Below are 20569 nucleotides of genomic sequence, written 5' to 3'. Positions count from 1 at the left end.
TTATAAAAAACGAACAAAGTGTGTCCAGGTAAATGCAAGACTCAAGTTACTTTGGCTCCAGTCTAAACATTTGATGCAGAATGCTTGAGAATGTGAGCGTAGTAATCCACTTTTAATTACTCGGATGCCTTGTAATCAGATGTCTTTAACCCTTTCAGGTGTATGATCACACCGGTGTGATTAGAATTTTACATTCTAACGATGATGTCAAAATGGCTACTGGCCATGAAAGCATAGATATATATAACTAGATGGTGCAAGGCGGAGTCTCCAGCAGGGACGTGCACAGGACTTTAGAGGGGCAGGTGCTCAAAGGCTGAAAAGGGCACTACACTTGTGTGTATATATCAACCGAGCGCGCGTAGCGCGCAAGCCCGATTTTTAAGGGCCCTTTTCGGGCGGGGGGCCCCCTTTTTATGCTTTTTTGGGGGGTTTTGGTGATCAAATATTGAATATTGAACTATAATAATCAGTGCAGGAGCTCACTTATCCTTGAAATACACTTTTATCACTGACTTAAAAGGCCCATACATCTCCATAAATGTTCAGGGGGGAGGGAATAAGTGCTTACCCTACAGACCCCAAGAAGTGCTGTATATTCTGTATTGTTTAATATAAATGCATTTTTTATTCCAATCCCGATTTGTATTTGAGATTCCCAAATCCCATCGGACTTGACTTCTTCGTGTCCCTCAATGAGTGTAATACCAGCATTCAACTGTATGCGCCACAGCGGTTTCTATCATCATCATCATCACCACCCACGCTATGCATAAAATATATAGGTCCGCGGAGAGGCACGGTGAGGAGGCCGTGCAAACTGCAATGGAATATGGGGCATCTCTCTCTCTTTACCTAATATTTTGATTCTATCCTGACATTTTTCAGTTGGAAGGGCAGTCTATAGGCTATGCGTAACGGTAAATCTTTTTATTTATTTATTTTTTTTCAAAAAGGGCACTTTTTTGATGAGGCTCAAAAAGGCAGGTGCTCAAGCACCCCTTGGCCTCTATGTGTGCACGTGCCTGGTCTCCAGCATAGTTCACTGGCGGCCATCTTGTCACAGGCAGCATGCATGAATGTCTATGGTGCATGTACTATTGAAATAACCATACTGTAGCTTGCTCAATTTTCAACCGATTCACAAACGGTTTGGTTTATTACAAACGGTATTAACGTGGCTATATGCAGGATGCTATTTTCATATGAAAGTCCATTATATAAGTATGCAGTATGATAACTAGATCTCTGACGTTTATAACAAACCAAACCGTTTGAAAATCGGTTGAAAATTTAGCAAGCTATGGTTATTTTCAATAGTACATGCACCATATACATTCATGTTATGAGTGGGTGTGCTGCCTGTGGCAATATGGCCGCCATGTGGCAACGTCGGTCTCCATTGGCCAGCAGCGCAGGTGAGTCATCTAGCCTTTATATACGTCTATGATTGAAAGCTATAAAGTTTTCAAATGTTTAAATTAGAGCTGGGCCGTTAACGGCGTTAACGTGCTGCGTTATCGCGAGACTAGTATCGCGCGATAATATAATTGACGCCGTTAATCTTTTTCTCAACGTTGGGTCTGTATTGTCCTTAAATACTTGCCGTAGTTCCCAGCTGTGGTACCAGGAAGTGATTGCACTACCGGAGCTGTAGTCAGAATAATGTGTTAAACTAAAGTAGTGGTCCGGTAATCATTGTTATACAGGTGAGGTTAAGAAGTCCTCAGGATATAACACAATTCGGCGATGAGGACGTCTGAATCTGCGCAATGCAAGAAAAAAGAAGTCCGTTGCAAGCTTTGTTTACATTATTAACAACGCGAGTTAGCATGTTAGCTCACGTTGATACGGGCGGCACTGGGAAACATCTACAAGAGGAGGAAATCCACTTTACACACTAAAGGAAGGATCGACTGGACTATCGTGAGTGTTTACAACAGAAATGGCTTGGGTTATTGGAAATATTGGACCGTTTGATGACAATGTAGCCCCTTTCGTGACTGTGATGCACGGAGTGAATCCACAGTCACTTGCTCCTCAATAGGAAACCAACCTAGATTTACCATGAAGGACTGGTTCTGGCTGAACCGTTCGTTATACAAGAATCACAGAGACGTTTCAAAGGTGCTCACAGTTGCACGAGGGTTTCGGACAGAGATACGGGATGGTTTGAAAGCTCTGCGTTGCTAATAAACATTTTAAATAATTTTTATAAACTGCTCAAAACGGCATTATTTCCGCCGTTGGGTGATCACAGCGCATGCGCACCATCCCTTATCTCTGTCCGAAATCCTCGTGCAACTGTGAGTACCTTTGTAATTTCTCTGTGATTCTTGTATAACGAACAGTTCGGCCAGAACCAGTCCTTCATGGTAAATCTAGGTTGGTTTCCTATTGAGGAGCAAGTGACTGTGGATTCACTCAGTGTATCACAGTCACGAAAGGGGCTAATGACAATGTGGAGCAAATAAATGAAAATGGGGGACCCTGATGTAAACAAGACAAACGTCTTTCTCTGGTCTGCATCCCCTTAACAATTGTATGTATTGAGCCGTACTGTATTGTACCCATTCTGCAATCTGTTAAATAACGTTTTCATTCATTCATTCATTCATTCATTCATGGAACTGTTACACTGAGCTTGCACTGAATTTGTTGAGAAACCTGCTTCTGCAGCAGTCTGTGTGTGAGCAACCAGTCAGCAGCATTGTGAATTTAGAGATTCACTAAAAGACACATTGAGAGACAGGTTTGTGTGTGGATTAAGAAATGAAGGTTCACAGAAGAAACTACTGACAGAGTGATTTGACACTGGAGAGAGCTGTCAATATCAGTGTAACAATGTTAATGGCATCAAAGGAAGGGCACAGAAAATTACGATAAATCTGGTTTTAAAAGAAACACAGGAAATTACAAAAATAAGAGACATGTTCATGCTGTTGAACAAGGAGATAGAACACCTAGTGACTCCTCAGATGAAGAGGAGAGGATAAATCTCCTCCTCTGGTCATTATTTGGGTAGAACACACCTATTTTGAACACCTTCGGCAGACTTATTTTTTTTTTGAGCCATTTTAATCTAGATTAATCTAGATTAATTCCAGGATTGCAGGTAGATTTATCTAGATTAAAAAAATTAATCTATGCCCAGCTCTAGTTTACAGTAAATAGAATTCTGAGAAAATTTTCCAAAAAACATACACCTGAAAGGGGTTTAAGCCCAAACATTATCTCAACTGAGGAAGGAAAAACTGTTTGGAGAGAAAGTTGGGTCTGGCATTAACCGAAATGAATGAAACATAACCTGTGATGTATTATTTCTAGGGCTGTCAGTTTATCGCGTTAATTAGATTAATTAATTACACAGCAAATAATCGCGTTATGAAAATTAACTCAAAATTAATTACAAAAAAATTTTTTTTTTTTTTTTTTTTTTTATAATTTTTTTTTTTTTTAATATGGTCCATTTGCATGTTCTTGGTATCTGATTCTAGGGACATCTATGAATCTCAGGGAATGTATTCCCAGTGTCAGAAATACTGTGGGCTAGATCCACAAAGAATGGATTGTACGGTGCAAGTTGCACCCTTACTTACAATTCATTATGAATTGAAAATGGGGGACCCTGATGTAAACAAGACGAAAGTCTTTCTCTGGTCTGCTGTGTATTGAGCCGTACTGTATTGTACCCATTCTGCAATCTGTTAATAACATTTTCATTCAATCAATCAATCTGCGCGGTGATTGATTGAATGAAAATTTTATTTTGAGTAAATTGTAATGAACCAAATGAGAATATCAATACATTTTTTTTTATCTTTGACTGTGAATAACACCATGCTCAAATTGACCAGACCTGAAAAATCTAAGCAAATTAATAGATGGAAGATGATTAAACAGAAGGTTTTGTAGATACAGTACTGAATTCTGCCATCCGGACACATGCAATTTGAAATATGATTATAGAATAAAGAATATGAGGCATAAAATGGTAATGCGATTAAAATGCGATTAATTAGATTAATTAATTACAAATCCTGTAATTAATTAGATTAATTTTTTTAATCGCCTGACAGCACTAATTATTTCTTATTTAAAAAAGAACTGTGTGAATAACAGTAGAGCAAAAAACATAAATACTAACATATTCCTAACTGGTAATGCAACATGACAACAAGGATTCACAGGATCACCCTGGAGAAAAATTAGGGAAGGAAAGAGAGACTTTCAACCAAAAATCCACAATGTGTAATCCCACTATAGTGCAATGAAATAATACAAGGAAAGATGCAAGAGATTCTCATAATGACTCACTGACCCTGAATCAGATCAAAGTGTAATAATCACCCTATTCTAGGAGGAGAGGAGAGGATAATAATACAAAGAAAGACACAAGAGATTCTCATTGTGACAGGGTCAGAAACTCGTTGACCCAGAATCAGAGCAGAGTGTAATAATCACTGTATTTTTAAGGCTTTATGATGGCTTAATCCTTTGTTGTAAAACCACTGGCAGTATCACAGGCAATCTGTTCATTGATGGCTAGTTGCTGAGCAACTCCCTAATCCTAATCCATGCTGCAGTTCTACCACCCACTGAAATGAACTGAAATGGACAGTACATGTGTTTCTATCTTATGAAACAGCCGACAGCAAGATACGCAGATGATTCTACCAGTAGAGCGAGTCAAATGAACCTATCTATTTGGGGGGAAGAAAGTTTGAGTGCAGAAGCATGATGAATGGGAACAAACTTCACACACGCGCACACACACACACACACACATAATCGCTGCCAACCAAAATAATTCAGCTTGGATTGGTATTTAATTCCAAATGTAATCCAATGCAATGACAAACCTAAGCAGACCTAAGCATCTTATAGGTTTGGTTTGGAAAGATGCAGTTAATTTGTGACTCAGCACCATCTAGCCTGCCTTGTGAAGGAGCTCACGATTTCTCAGGAAATGGCAAAATGCAGCGTAATTCCCCTTTAGCCCCTTCCTAACCAACCGTGTAGTGTGATGAACTGCTGTGCCTCTGGGATTGTCAGAAATAGGTCGAAATTGAGATATCGGCAATTTTGAGTGCTTTGAAATCTTCTCTGTCTGTCTCCTTATTTACAAAACATAATCCGACTTGTAAATATGTTAATTATTGTTAGATAGTCCGGCTGTATTATTTCCCACGCCGTGTGAAAAAACTACAGTTTTGTCGGAGGGGAGTGGCTAAGTACTTTCGGTCTCAAGTTTCGATGACAGAGACGGGCAGAAATGACAGCTGGCACCAAATCCATTCTGAACAAGAGACAACGGACATGGACCCAGTACTTTGTTGACGGTGTGAAAATATGCCAAGAAACATTAAATATCTTTGGAACAGTTTGTGTTCAATTGTATCTGAATGGGTAGATTTAGATTATCTTCTCTCCGTCAAAATTGAAAGTGTATCTCTCCGCCACATAAAGACTGGCTGGCAGTGTGCATAGAATAAGGCATATATTATTGAAATTAGTTTTCTCTAACGAATGCATCTATTTATATATTTCCTATAATTTCTCCATCTACTCCAGTGCACTCCGCAGACAGATGCGCTGCTCGTGCGTAACGGAGGATAGACAGAGGCGCTTGTGGAGAGAGCTAAATCGTAAGGTTGCATTGACGACAGACAGCTGGACTGCCCTGAACACCGAAAGCTATGTTACCGTCACTTGCCACTACATCACAGAGGACTGGCGAGTCACCACTGCGGTGTTGCTAACTAGAAGTTTGCCAGGTCAGCATATGGCAGACCACCTCGCATAACAGTTAAAAGAGGCCATTCCCCATCCCTGGATAAAAATCCGACTGACTGATGGAAAGTCAATGCAAAGGCTGGCAAAGCTGGCATGCCAAACCAATACCTCTGTATACCCGCAACATCGGTACCATCCAAGCAAGTGTTTTTGGACTGATTGTGAACAGGCTGCATGTTCTCCCGTCTGACACCCGACCATGTCGATATGCTGATTTTCCTCAACAAGAACAAATAAATCAGCGGCTTGGTGGTGCAGCGGACATTGCGCTCGTCACTAACGCATGATACACCGGGTTCGACTCCGGCTGTGGGCATTGCCTCCGGCTTGGGCCAGCCATCATACTAACTCAATTGGCAGAGTTAGCAGGTGGAAGTTGATGGGTGGAAATCTGGACGTTGTGGACAGCGACTCCTACAGGTCGGTGGGGGACGCCTGCACAGCAGAGACAGGAAATGGCGGGGGTAGTGTGAGCCTCCCACACGTTACACCTCGCCAATGAGAGTCCGCGCTGGCAGGTGAAAAGATGTGACAGGCTGCCTCCTCGTGTATCGGAGGGGACACGTGATGCAAGGCTCCTATCCTCCATACAACCGGCCAGTGGGGGGCATATGCGAGCAACGTTCAAGACAGGGGAGGGGAGAATTGGCACAACGGAATTGGGATGAGAGAAAAAATAGAAAAAGTGGATAAAAAAAATAAACTAATAAATCACACAATCAGCACAATGAATTGGCCAGGTTGGCTATTTTTCAAAGGTTATACGTTCAGTGGTAAGGTTTAAAGATATAATATGTAACATTCTCACATTAAAATGTCAAAAAATTATGAGTTGTGTACTTTAGTTGTAAACATTATCCAAATGTTTCCAACAATGTTCAAACCCTGTTCAACCAAGAACACAGAGCATGCTCTCTGTGGTTTTCTTCCTCTTCTTTTACTTTCCGGCAGTATCCTGTGGTCTCCTGTCAATGGCATCATATCCCCTTTAGCCCCTTCCTAACCAACCGTGTAGCGTGATGAACTGCTGTGCCTCTGGGATTGGCAGATCATGCTTGATTGACAGCTCCCTTTTAGCAGAAGTAGCTTCTTTAAAAAGAAAAATTGGAAGTGGCTATATTTATTTTCATTCAAAAACGAAAACATTATGCTATAAACTACCATATCTATGAATGAATGAATGAATGAAAACTTTATTAACAGATTGCAGAATGGGTACAGTGCAGTACAGCTCAATACATACAATTGTTAAGGGGATGCAGACCAGAGAAAGACTTTCGTCTTGTTTCCACCAGGGTCCCCCATTTCCAATTCATCGTAACATATATGACATACATGACATACAGATAGACAGTACTGCTACATCTATACATTTATGACATACCAGATTTGCAATTACAGTACTGTATTTGTGATACAAAAAGAGTCCAGAAAGAACAGAGTATATACATTAGGCGTAGAAACTGTACATTGGATTGGGTAGGTGGGGGTGGGACTGTACATTGGAGGTGGTTGGGGGGGGGGGGGGGTAGGAGTGGGGGGGGGGGGGGGGGGGGGGTTGGGTAGGAGTGGGGGGGGGGGGGGGTTGGGTAATGGACCCTACTGGTTAGAAAGATCCACCTGATATTCCATACAGAATATGTGTTGGATAAGGAGCAAATAGTGGTGGGGGAAAATTGTATTCAAGGCGGAACGCAGAAATCAGAAGTGCAGGGCCCACCCAGACAGTATGGATTACATAACAGAAAACAGCTGTGAATATGTATGCAAGTGTATGGAAGCAGTTTGGCTTTTATGAAGTTGAATGGGAAAAGGAGCTGGACAAGAGCAGGTTAGGGGTGTAACGGATCGTAGTTCATCCGCACGGGTCTCCCCCCATGGTTCAGCGCGCATGTGAACCGCAGATTATTTGCAAATTTGTAACCATCATAGTGAGCTATATCATATAATATATTAGTTTTAAGTCTGGCATGTTACAGATTTAGTTTCGTCTATCATAGAGCCTTAATGCTATTGTTTATAGCGAAAGAGAATTATGCAGTCCAATGCAGTCGCGGGTCATTTGTCATTTCGGTGCACAACGTTGAGCCACAGCGTTAATATCTCCTTTCATAGTCACTTCAGCAACAAGGTCATTTCCAAACGTGAACAGACACGAAGCAGAATTCTCCAACACGTCCATTATAGGCGACACTACTAGGTCTAGACAGAGGGATAGAACTCCAGAGCAAAGTCCACAACTCTTTCATTACACCCAAGTTACAGACACGCCCCCTTATGAGAGCCACCTAGAATTAACAAATATATTGATAATAAACTATAGTGTGTGTTCCTCATGCCTTCAGCTAATATGCATAAAAGTTATTGAATAAAACAATTGATCACAAAAAAAGATGCATCAATGCATCAAGATCACCCCAGTTTCACCCTCACCATAGACAACTCCATGGTTTCCCCCTCCCCTCAGGTTAAGATGGGTGTCGTCCTCGACAGCACCATATCATTCCATTCCCACATCAACAACACCATCCGGTCCGCCTACTTCCACCTTCGCAACAGCAACCGCCTCCGCCCTTCACTCACTCCCAACAGCGCCGCAATCCTGGTCCACTCCCTCGTCACTTCCCGCTTGGATTACTGCAACTCCCTTCTCTTTGGTCTCCCCCACAAACTCCTCCATAAGCTCCAACTGGTCCAGAACGCTGCTGCCCGTATAATCACCAGAACCCCTGTCATCAGTCACATCACCCCCGTCCTACGCCAACTCCACATCAACATTCCCACCCGGTCCCTCAGGACTGCCTCCTCCATCAACCTGACCATCCACCATGGGGTCAAGTGCCTTCAGCCTCTCTGCCCCTCACCTCTGGAACTCCCTCCCCCCCGACATCAGGAACATTGACTCCATTATCACATTTAAAACCCACCTCAAAACCCACCTGTTTAGGCAGGCGTATGTCTGATTTGATTGTAATTTGATATTGTAAATAAACTGTTTTTAATTGTTGTACGGCAACCTTGAGTGCCTTGAAAGGCGCCTTATAAATACAATGTATTATTATTATTAAGATGCACCAACAAATCATTTTATCATCGCATTGTACTAGGGCTGACCTTCGATTTATTTTTTTGAATTCGAAGCTTCGGGGCCGAGATTCGATTTTAATTTGAAGCTTCGGGGGGGGAAAATGTATTACTTTTTTATTTTTATTATTATGTTGTGGGACTTGTACAGCACTTTGTTCAACTTTGTCAGTGCTGTAAAGTGTAAACCTTTTTAAATCTTAGACAAACTAAACTGTAACTGAGGGGTACAATTCCCTGACTGTATTAATAAGTATGGTATCATTAAACCACTACTGTCTTATGTACATTACTACTGGCCATACAGTACACAGGTATCTTATGATGAACACTTCCCACAATGACTCGGTTCCACACAAAACTGGGTTTAAGTATTTATTAGCAGCAATGATAGTACATAATATACTTTACTTTGGATGCGCTTATAAGGCAAAGGAATGTGCGTAGGCAAATCAATAACGTATGTCCATTCTCATATTACGCAGGAGATAATAATACAACCTGAATCTTAGGAATTATATCTATGGTACTCTGGTAAGATAGCGGGAGCTACTGGTAGGGTCCCTCCGGTCGTAAGCCAGCAAGGGGAGAGGATTTGTCGGTAGTAGAGTCTGGGTCAACGATGATAAAGAGACTCCAAGTACAGGAGACGGTGCAATAATCTCTTGATCCGCAGACGAATACAGCTGTTCTCCGTAGCATGCAGCTCCGCATGGAAGAAAGCTAGCCGGCCTCAGGCTTCTGAGAGGCGGGCTCGACGTGGCTCCTCACAGGGTAAATCCCACACAATTGTGGGTGTAGGCGATTCTCCGCTCCATCAATTACAGGACCAAAAGCAAATATAATCCAGCCGAAAAGGGCTATGCAGTCGTCGGTAGGTTATCCAGTGTACATGATCCACACGGTCCTCGTCTAGGGCTCCTCGGGTGAAAGCGCCAGGGTAAGCAGCCCAGCCTGGATAAGCACACTAGCTGGTACGAGGAAACGTTGGTGATGCTGGTCACTGTAGAACGGTAGCCGCACGATACACTATACATAAATAGACTATTACTGAATTAATAGAATAGGTCGAACTTGACGGTACAGCGTTAAACTCTGATACTTCAGTTATTAATTCGCACGCGGTCTCAATGCTCTATTTGGGGCCAAACAGGCCATACTTCACCGCACGTTGTATCGTGGGTGAGGCTTCAACTTATTGGGTAACTCTACTTCTGTATTCACCTGTGCCGTATTTATACGTTAGGTGAACAAACTAGTACCAGCTTTATTCCTGTCTCATATCCTTGCGCAGAACCGTTCATGTCCAGGCAAGTCTTTGGCGGTGACTTTGAACCAGACCTTGGAGGTATGGCAATGGCGCCTAAGGGACCGCTGTCCAATAGGAGAACGAAATATTATGGTCTGTACTAGGCTAAAGGGATATTCTGTGTATATGTACAAGGAATACACAAGGGATATCAAACGATATACAAATATTATGCAATATATATCAATCAATAAATATATATATATATTCTGTTTAATCTGAACCTTCGTAACATAAACACTTTGCTTTCATGAAATATTGTAAGCCGTCATTTGAGGCTTTATAAAGGCAGCACAATGAACACAAATATGTCAGTGCCGAGTCCGACCTCATCTTAAATAACAAACAGCATTGCTTGTTGTAATTAACAGAGAGGCAGAGTTGATTTAGCAAAAAAAAATATATATATATATATATATATATATATAATTTTTTTTTTAACATAATCGAATTTTATTTTCATATTCGAATCACATGCCCATCGAACGTATTTTAAAGTATTTAAGACAGCCCTACATTGTACCCCTCTGAATCGTAATTTAATTGAACCATGAGGCGGCCATAGATTCCCACCCCTAGTAACGAGGCGCATGTTGACTATAAAATAGCATGGGGCTACCGGTGTGTTTTCACATTGACTATAAAATAGCATGGGGCTATATGTTTTCACATTGACTATAAAATATCATGAGGCTATATGTTTTCACGTTGACTATAAAATAGCATGAGGCTACATGTTTATGTTGACTATAAAACAACACAGGCCTACATGTTTTCACGTTGACTATCTAAAATAGCATGAGGCTATGTATTTTCATGCTGAATATAAAATAGCATGAGGCTATGTGTTTTCATGTTAGAAAATGTAAAGCTTTAAGCTACTGCTTGTGCTACATGCATACGTGCAGCCAGCAAACTCCCAAGCAGATACAAAATCCTGTGCTAATTAGATACTAGCGACTCCAAACCCCCAAGAAAGGCATATGATGGACATCTGCTCCTTAGCAGATCATTTATCCAGAACTGGCTCCTTAGCAGATTATTTATCCAGAACTGGCGCCTTAGCAGATCATTTATCCACAACTGGCTAGCAGATCATTTATCCACAACTGGCTCCTTAGCAGATAATTTATCCAGAACTGGCTCTTTAGCAGATCATTTATCCAGAACTGGCTCCTTAGCAGATCATTTATCCAGAACTGGCTCAGTAACAGGACTCCATGTAACCTGCTTGGGGGTGATTATACCATCTAATTAGGGTCCACGGAGGACGCCATAGCCCATGTGCTGCACACAGCAGCATCACACCTGGACAAGAGGAAGGGGAACTATGTGAGAATGCTATTCATCGACTACAGCTCGGCATTCAATACCATAGTCCCCTCCAAACTCATAGCCAAGCTCAGGGACCTGGGCTTGAACTATGACCTCTGCCAGTGGGTCTTGGACTTCCTGATGGGCAGACCCCAGGTGGTGAGAGCAGGCAACTGCACCTCCTCATCCATCACCCTCAACATAGGGGCCCCCCAGGGCTGTGTTCTGAGTCCCCTCCTCTACTCCCTGTACACACACGACTGTGTGGCTCAGCGGAGTAACAACACAATCATCAAATTTGCTGACGACACCGTAGTGGTGGGCCTGATCTCTGCAAACAACGAGAGGGCCTACCTGGATTGATTGATTGATTTATTAAAAGTTTATTAACAGATTGCAGAATGGGTACAGTACAGTACAGCTCAATACATACAATTGTTAAGGGGATGCAGACCAGAGAAAGACTTTGGTCTTGTTTACATCAGGGTCCCCCATTTTCAATTCATCATAACATATATGACATACATGACATAATACAGATAGACAGTACTGCTACATCTATACATTTATGACATATCAGATTTGCAAATACAGTACCGTTTGTGATACAAAAGTGTCCAGAAAAAGTGTATATACATTTGACGTAGAAACTGTACATTGGAGGAGGTTGGGTGGGTGGGGTGGGGTTGGGTGGGTGGGTGGGGGCTGTACATTGGGGGTGGGGGGGGGGTTGGGTAGGGGACACACACATTTTACACTGTACATTGGAATACTGACAAAGCCTTACTTGGTAATTTACTGTACAACTAGGTTAGGACATTTGTAGGGGCCAGTTTCGAATTGCAGTCTCACGTAGGTGTTTTTTGAGTGTTTTTGAAAGTGGGTAGTGATTCACATTCCTTTACAGCTTTGGGTAGGGCGTTCCACATTGATGTGGCATAATTGCGAAACGTGTTTAGTCCCTTGTTTGAGCCAAATCTGGGTTTTACATGATTTGTGGAGCTCCCTCTGGTGTTGTGATCATGGTATTCACTGACCTTTGGGAAGTATTTTGACATGTACATGGGTACCTTGGTCGCGTAGTGTATCTTGTAGACCAGGCCCATTGCAAGTTGCTGTACTCTGTCGTCTACTCTAAGCCATCCTAGGTTGTCAAAGTGGGCAGGGGTGAGGTGGGTTCTAGAAGTCAGGTCAAGCAGTAGTCTGACTAGCTTGTTTTGAGATGTTTGTAATTTGTTTTTTAGTGCCTTTGAGGTGCTTTGGTACCATGAGGTGCAAGCATAGTCGTAGTACCCTTGAATGAGTGCTCCTGCTAGAGTCTTCAGGGTATTCTTGTTTACCAGAGAGGAGATCCGTTGGTTGACTTTTTTTATTACATTTGATGCCATTTTGTCACAGGAAAGATTAGCCTCTAGGATGGAACCCAGGTAGGTAATTTCATCTTTCCTTGTGACAATATTGTCACCCACTGTAACCGAGAAGCCGTCGGTCTTGCTGAGTTTGTTATTTGAACCGAAGAGAATGGACTCTGTTTTGCCCATGTGTAATGATAGTTTGTTGTCGGCGAGCCATATGCAAATTTTGCCTAGTTCCGAGCTGAGGGCTTTTTCAACCTGTAACTTGTTCTTGTCAGAGACCAGCAGGGCTGAGTCGTCCGCAAACAGGAACAAGTTGCAGTCACAAGCTGACGACATGTCATTTGCATAAATTAGGAATAGTAGCGGTCCTAGTATGCTTCCTTGTGGAACACCACAGCTCACTGTGAGGGGGGGGGGGGGGGATAGGGTACCGTGGAAGAGGTCAAGGTCCTGGCGGGATGGTGCCAGGAGAACAGCCTCTCCCTGAACATCAGCAAAACAAAGGAGATGATTGTGGACTTTAGGAGTTCGGGGGTCAAGGACTACAGCCCCCTCAGCATCGACGGGGCACCGGTTGAGAGAGTGAACAGTTTTAAGTACCTCGGAGCCCACATATCCGAGGACTTGACATGGACCACACACATTGACAGTGTTGTGAAGAAGGCACGACAACGCCTCTACTTCCTCAGGCGCCTAAGGAAGTTCCAAGTCAGTCAGAAGATCCTTAAGAACTTCTACTCATGTACAATAGAGAGCATCCTGACTGGCAACATCACCTCCTGGTTTGGGAATAGCACTGCACAAGACCGAAGCAGACTACAAAGAGTGACACGTTCAGCCGAACGCACAATTGGAGGGGGGCTTCCCACCCTCCAGAACATTTACAACAAGCGGTGCAGGGGTAAGGCTAAGAGAATCATCAAGGACTCCAGCCACCCGAACAACTGCCTCTTTGAACTGCTGCGGTCAGGCAAGCGATACCGGAGTCTCAAGGCGAGCACAGAAAGACTCAGAAGAAGCTTCTATCCCCAGGCCATCAGGCTGCTCAACGAACAATAAACACTATGCAACAACCATCAAATGCACACAGCACACACATCCACACGCACACACTCACTTTAAACAAACAACACACTGCAGCACCCACTCTCCACACTTTAGATCACCTAAACACACTTTATATTTATTGGTAAAGGATTTACACTACAACTCGTACACCTTACTGTAAATTGTACCTAAATTGTACCTCATCCCATTTCTGCTTTGCACTATATAGTATTGTATATTAGTAGTACATTGCATAGTATATTGTATGGTAACTCAGTTACTTCTATTCTGCATCGAACATTGTACATATGTCTATACTGAACACTGTGACCTCTATTTTTACTTCTATTTTACATGCTATACTATTTTATTTCATACTTATCTTGTCTAGCACAGTCTCTGGAGCGTAACAGTAAGAAGCATTTTGTATAAAAGTATTCTGTACTTCTGTATGACAACTATTAAAGAAACTTGAAACTTGAAACTTACTTGAGTACTGGCCGCTTCAACTGAACCCGAGTGGTTTTTGAGGGAACTACATTTGTATCTATTTATTTGTTATTTGTTATTGTTTTTGCCACTGAAACAGAAATATAGCTCTGAAATCCCACAAGGCGTGAGTTGGAAGTGGAACAGTGGAAGCCTGAGAAAGTTGGAGAGGAGTAACATTACCGCGAAAAGTGTTGGAATACAGCTAGCTAATACAGATGAATACAACGGTTCGTGTTTGTGCATTTCCAAATTGTGCCAATAACATTTTGCGTACACTTTGCGTAGCATTCACAGACTATTGATACAGACACTGAAGTTGTGGCTAGCTAACTGTTAATTTTAGTTGTGCTACATGGACCCAAACACTGCTACTACTGCTAGACAAAGAGAACTGATCCTATACCAAAAATCTGTGTTTCCATGAGTGGAGAGACCTGCAGACAGTCGAGGTAATGTAATTATTACAAATGGTAACTGATCGTTTTGACTGACAATAAGTATTACGCATTGCTGTGCATTGTGATTGCTGCCATGCTCTTTATGCATTCTAAAAATAGATTTGCATGAATGAGTACTCTGGCTGTACTACTGTCTAATAAGCAAAGCCATCCAAATGAAATACAGTGCAGTGTTTTTGTAGACCAAACAAACCAGGAAATGTGTTGACCACTTCCTGTCAGTGGTCGTCATGCCCACCTTGGTTGTCACAGTGAGGAGGGGGTTTCCTTCTGATGCCTTTTTACCTGGAAGCTCCTTCAGCACCATGGCAACCGCCCTCTCCCCTTTCCCCTACAACAGTGAGATCAACAATGATTTGAGTCAGTGGCAACAAATTGGTTCCCATATCCTCCAAATATTTAGTTTTGTGAACGATGCTTCTTGAATGGATGTGGGTATCTAAATCATTCCACACATTCAAGTCAAGTATCCTCTTCAGATATATGATACATATCTGGTTAAAGGGATAGTTTGTTTATTTTTTACTTAGGTGGCATTTAAATACTTGCCAGTGGTCTAATCAATGTACTGTATAAACACAAACTTACAGAGTCCCGTGGAGTGCTGGCCGGGTTCCAAGTGAACTGGGAAGCTTCAGACAAGCAACAAACCATCCACAATGGAAAACAGCCATCCATTTCAATTTCCTATGCTTCAGGCCAACATGATGTCTTGCTAGTCCCAGTGTTACGTTACTACATGTTCTGGTGTGGATTCAAACTTTTCTGTTTTGAGGCCCCATTTGTTGCCAGTATGAAGCCTCCCGTCCCGGTTTGCTCGGAACCTGACCAGAACCTAGACCATGGGACTCTGTAAGTAAGCTAATGTTTAACCTGTTAAACCCTAGCCATATTTTCAGAAGATTTGCCTAAAAGTACATACCCAGGTAAATTGCTCTACAACTACAAGGTCCATTTTACATGTTCTTGGTATCTAGGGACATCTATGGACCTCAGGGACTGTATTCCCAGTGTCATATATAGGGATGTCCGATATTATCGGCCTACCGATATTATCGGCCGATATTGGCATACAAATTTGATATTAGAAATTATCGGTATCAGTTAAAAAACAAATTTACATTTATTTAACCTTTATTTACCCAGGCAAGCAAGTAAGAGCTAATTATTATTTTATTTATTGTCAAAGTATGCATAATGTTGTGGTAATTACATGACAAGAGATATGTAATGTTAATTACCTGAAATTATTCAGTTTTTGGGGGGGGGGGGGGACCCTGCATATATCGGTATCGGTTGATATCGGTTGATATCGGTATCGGAAATTAAGAGTTGGACAATATCGGTATAGGTAAAAAAGCCAATATCGAGCATCCCTAGTCATATATATTGTCTGTTACTATGCTTGACTAAATTGTAATGAACCAAAGGAGAATATAAATTATTATTCAGTTTTTTTCTTCCATCTTTGACTGTGAATAACACCATGCTACCAACGATCGAAAGCAAAAAGATGCCACTGAGCTCATTCGGCTACTTCTTGAGAACAAGTATAGCAAAAGGCTAAGCAGATGAACAAAGGGCATATCATTTACAGGGGTTTTTGTAGATACAGTACTGACTTTCGCCATCCGGCGAATAGAATCGAATATAAAATGTGGTGGCACTCTGATCACATTAAAGGACTATAAAAAGACAAGTTCTCTGTTTCTCTGTGTGTTACCAAGGCAAAGGGTGTGCACACAGGGGCTTTTATATTGAAGTTTAGCTCCATGCACGCAAGTATTGTTTACAGTGGCGAGAGCTGTTGGCTAGTGGTACAGAGAAATGGAGAAATCAGCCTGGTCCCACACTTTATTCTTATTATAGTGCCATGAATTCATTCGGGGATAAGAGACAAGACATCAACACATCACCATGGTAAGTCAAATTGACTTTATTGACAACCATTTTCACCGGGAGGGTATTTGTTTACTTCTCAGTGTGCCCTTCTCAGACCCAATGGAGAGCTAGCTTGCATAGCGTGAGATAGTGACCAACCAAAATGGTTATTCTAATAACTAATTCTAAGCTAATTTCTAAACTAAAAAGGTGCCCTCAGTAGAGCGCAAATCTTGACCAGGTGGCACATCGGACACACAGACAGACAACCAAACACAGAAAAACACTAGCCACTCTCCTTATAGGGAATAGCATTGGCATTGCAGATGTAGCACACAGATCTGTCAACTATTCTACCGTTGGCAATATGCAGCGCTTCAAGGTCCTGGTGTTCGCCTACAGAGCCCTCCATGGGCAAGCCACCCCCCCCCCCCCATCAGCAAGCTCATCCACCCACTTTCTTCTAGTCCAGAGGTTCCCAAACTTTTTTGAACCAAGGCACAACTGAATCTTTCCTCCTTCTCCAAGGCACCCCAACTCTTCAAAGAGTTAAAACATTAACAGACCTTATACAAAAAATAAATCATGATGAATAATATTATGAATAGGTATGTTATTTTGTTTTGATTGAAACATTGATCTTTCAATAAATATAGTGGGAGCAAGTTTAACAGTTTGCAGACTCTTATTATTTTTGATGCTGATCTTCTGTTTGTCCTGCACCTGTCACCAGAGTGACATTGAAATGTGATATCATGTCATGAATTGAATAACTATCATCTTGTGCTTCTTACTCACTGCAGGTCAGACAGTCCAGGGCACTGTGCAAATTATGGCACCAACTCTCTTATAGAGCAGTGGTTCCCAAAGTCGGGGTCGCGACCCAAAGGTGGGCCGCGAGCAGACGATAAAAAAAAAAATAAAAAAAAAAAAACTATTTTTTATTTTATTTTATTTTTATTATTTTATTTTATTTTTATTTTTTTTGTCAGGCCACTGAACTTAGAAGCAGGCCAGGACAGTGTTTCTAGTTGTATTCTAAAATTCTATTCTATTGTATTCTAAAATGTGACTATATGGTTTTATATTAACTTAATAAATAAACAAAAACGAAAAATCTACTTATTTCAACGAACATTTCAAACTAAATAACAGATTATGCACATAAAACGCTGAAAACAACCGAAGCAACAATAGTATTTTAATGAGGCTATGATTATTATCATTATTATTTTGCAACAAGTTAGCCCTCTCATAAATAGCACATATAAATGAATAACTAACTTGAACTAACTTAATAGGATTGAAGTGATATTTGGCTTAAAAAATCGGTCGCCTGGCAAAAAAAAAAAAAAAAAAAGGCAGACGATGTGCATTGGGCCGCGGCTCTCTGACGCCTTATTTTCTGGGCCCTGGCCTGAAAAGTTTGGGAACCCCTGTTATAGAGGACCGGCTGAATAGAATTGTAGACCTTCAGCTTGTGCAGGTCAGTCATAAATCATTACACACTTTCTGCTCTTGATTCATGCCTGGGCCCTATTCCCCGTACCTGGCTAACTGAGTTAGCCGGATAATTTTCAGCATAGCTTGACTTAAGCCAGACATTTCCGTTCCCCGACGTCGGATTGTCTAAATCGCCATGGTAACAGATCAGAAAGTTTGAACCTGCTCCAGAGCAGGGTTAAGTTCAGTTAGCTGGATGAACCATGGCCACACCCTCGCAAAGAAATGCCAGCTCCCTTCCTGAAATAATTCTCACAGTCTAGATCCCATTATACCATTCTGAATTATGTTTTTGTGCTTCGTTTTCCTAGAGGGGGCTTTTGAAATGTAAAATAATAGACCTAAAATGCTGATACTAAATCATATTCAGCCTATGAATTTACTTTGTCCTAAATAATGCACGTCATATTTATACGGATACGGCGCTCGCGACACACAGTTATTTTAATAACGGACTAAACGGATCATTGCAAATGTGAATCCTGCGGGAATATCTTTAATGAATGAAATGAAATGAATGAAATCGGGTGTTTGGCTCTGATTAGTTTAATATTATTCGCTGTGGATGTATCTGCGGCGGAGCGCCCAAATTGTGTTTCATTCAAGCATATGAAGCGTCTATGTGCGGACTGTGGATATGAATTATGAGGAATCTGAATCGTTGTTGTTGTATCACTGTCACTGTGACAGTGTCACACGTTATTGTGATATTGTAACTGGGTTTAAAATATATGAGGAGATGCGCTGTTTGATGGATTTGATGACGTGACTTGATAAATTGAATGAGCCTTTGATGTTTTTGATGAATGAATTTGAGAAAATGCATTTATCTGTTCAAGCACTGTTATCTGATGATGAACATGAGGTGTCACTGGTATAAACCAAAGGTTAATCAATTCAATGGATGGATGGATGATGTCCGAAACAGATTAGAACCTGATTAATAGTGAAACTGTAGCCTCCCTCCAAGCCTCTCTTTGGGAACCATGTATTTATATAGTACATAATACAGTACAGATATCCTCATAATATAATTCGTATCAATTAGATATACTATTTGGGCTTGTTTTTATCCTTATTCTGAAAGAGTTGAACTAATTATTTTCGCTAGCAAGATCTCATTTGATTATTCATTCCATTAAGCCTACTGCCAGCAGGCACATTTAAAGAAATATAATCTGATTGATTGGGGTAATGAGGGACTTAACATTAGCCTATAGATTATGCATTTAACTTGTCTGCGAGGCTATTGAGCCGTACTGTATTGTACCCATTCTGCAATCTTGTTAATAAAGTTTTAAATCAATCAATCAATCAATGCCGTTAGAAAATCAGGATTTCTGCGATCGACACCTGCTGTCTTTTCTGGTGAGGCGGCCGCGCGCAATTATCCTGAGTATCAAGTCTGGTTCGAAGTAACGAGACTGAATCAGGGTTCGAGGAACAGGGAAAGCCTGGATTCTAGGGCTGGATTTGGATGGTCGACTAGGATTGGCAAAAAATGTCCGTTAGTCGACTATTGGTCGACTTATAATTTTTTTTTTTTTTTTTTTATCATTCCATTTGGGCTGTGGAGGGTGCTTAATGTCTGAAGGAGTCGACTGAAGGCTTCTTGTCCTCTGCAAAAGCATGCAATTGGTCCACTTAACATTAGCGGAGCTACCGCGGGCTAGCGGTAGCTCCGCTCTGCCGCGGAGCCGCGGCATTATGCAGCCGTAATCCCCCCTCTTTTAACATCGACGGTTAGCTCAACTCGTTCGCCGCCTTGCTGTGGAACCTGTGGTGCGTTGGTGACAAGTTCGAATCCCTTCAATTATTTTTTTTTAACGTGCATTCTTTCGCCGGTTAAGTTTAGGCATTGTTTTGGAGTTGGTTAAGGTTAGGGTTAAGTTTAGGCATTGTTTCGGAGTTGGTTAAGGTTAGGGTTAAGTTTAGGCATTGTTTCGGAGTTGGTTAATGTTAGGGTTAAGTTTAGGCATTGTTTCGGAGTTGGTTAATGTTAGGGTTAAGTTTAGGCATTGTTTCGGAGTTGGTTAAGGTTAGGGTTAAGTTTAGGCATTGTTTCAGAGTTGGTTAAGGTTAGGGTTAAGTTTAGGCATTGTTTCAGAGTTGGTTAAGGTTAGGGTTAAGTTTAGGCATTGTTTCGGAGTTGGTTAAGGTTAGAGTTTGTCGCAGAGCATGGCAATAGAATGCAGCCTATTTCCGCACTGCCGCTGTCTCGCGCTGCCGCGGTCACATCAGAGAAACGCTGAACACAAGTTGGTTGCCTAAAATGTTGACGCGTCCCCAACATCCAAAAGGTATGTTACATGCACACACAAATAAGA

The 20569-nt window shown here is 41.6% G+C and overlaps 1 protein-coding gene across 1 annotated transcript in view; it reads right to left on the bottom strand.

Moving 5' to 3' along the window:
• Nucleotides 1-15165, bottom strand: part of pex5lb (peroxisomal biogenesis factor 5-like b) — a gene marked incomplete at both ends in the record, with an annotated part of 133614 nt that extends 118449 nt beyond the window's left edge. Inside the window, one exon of the mRNA XM_084327532.1 lies at nt 15097-15165. Coding sequence (XP_084183658.1) covers nt 15097-15165 — 69 coding nt within the window. The remainder of the gene's footprint in view (nt 1-15096) is intronic.
• Nucleotides 15166-20569: the final 5404 nt, after the last annotated feature.

Source organism: Notolepis coatsorum, assembly GCF_963971535.1.
Source record: "Notolepis coatsorum genome assembly, chromosome: 13".
Classification (NCBI taxonomy): Eukaryota; Metazoa; Chordata; class Actinopteri; order Aulopiformes; family Paralepididae; genus Notolepis; species Notolepis coatsorum.
Note: the sequence above shows the minus strand (reverse complement) of the source record. Positions and strands in the feature narration are given on the sequence as shown.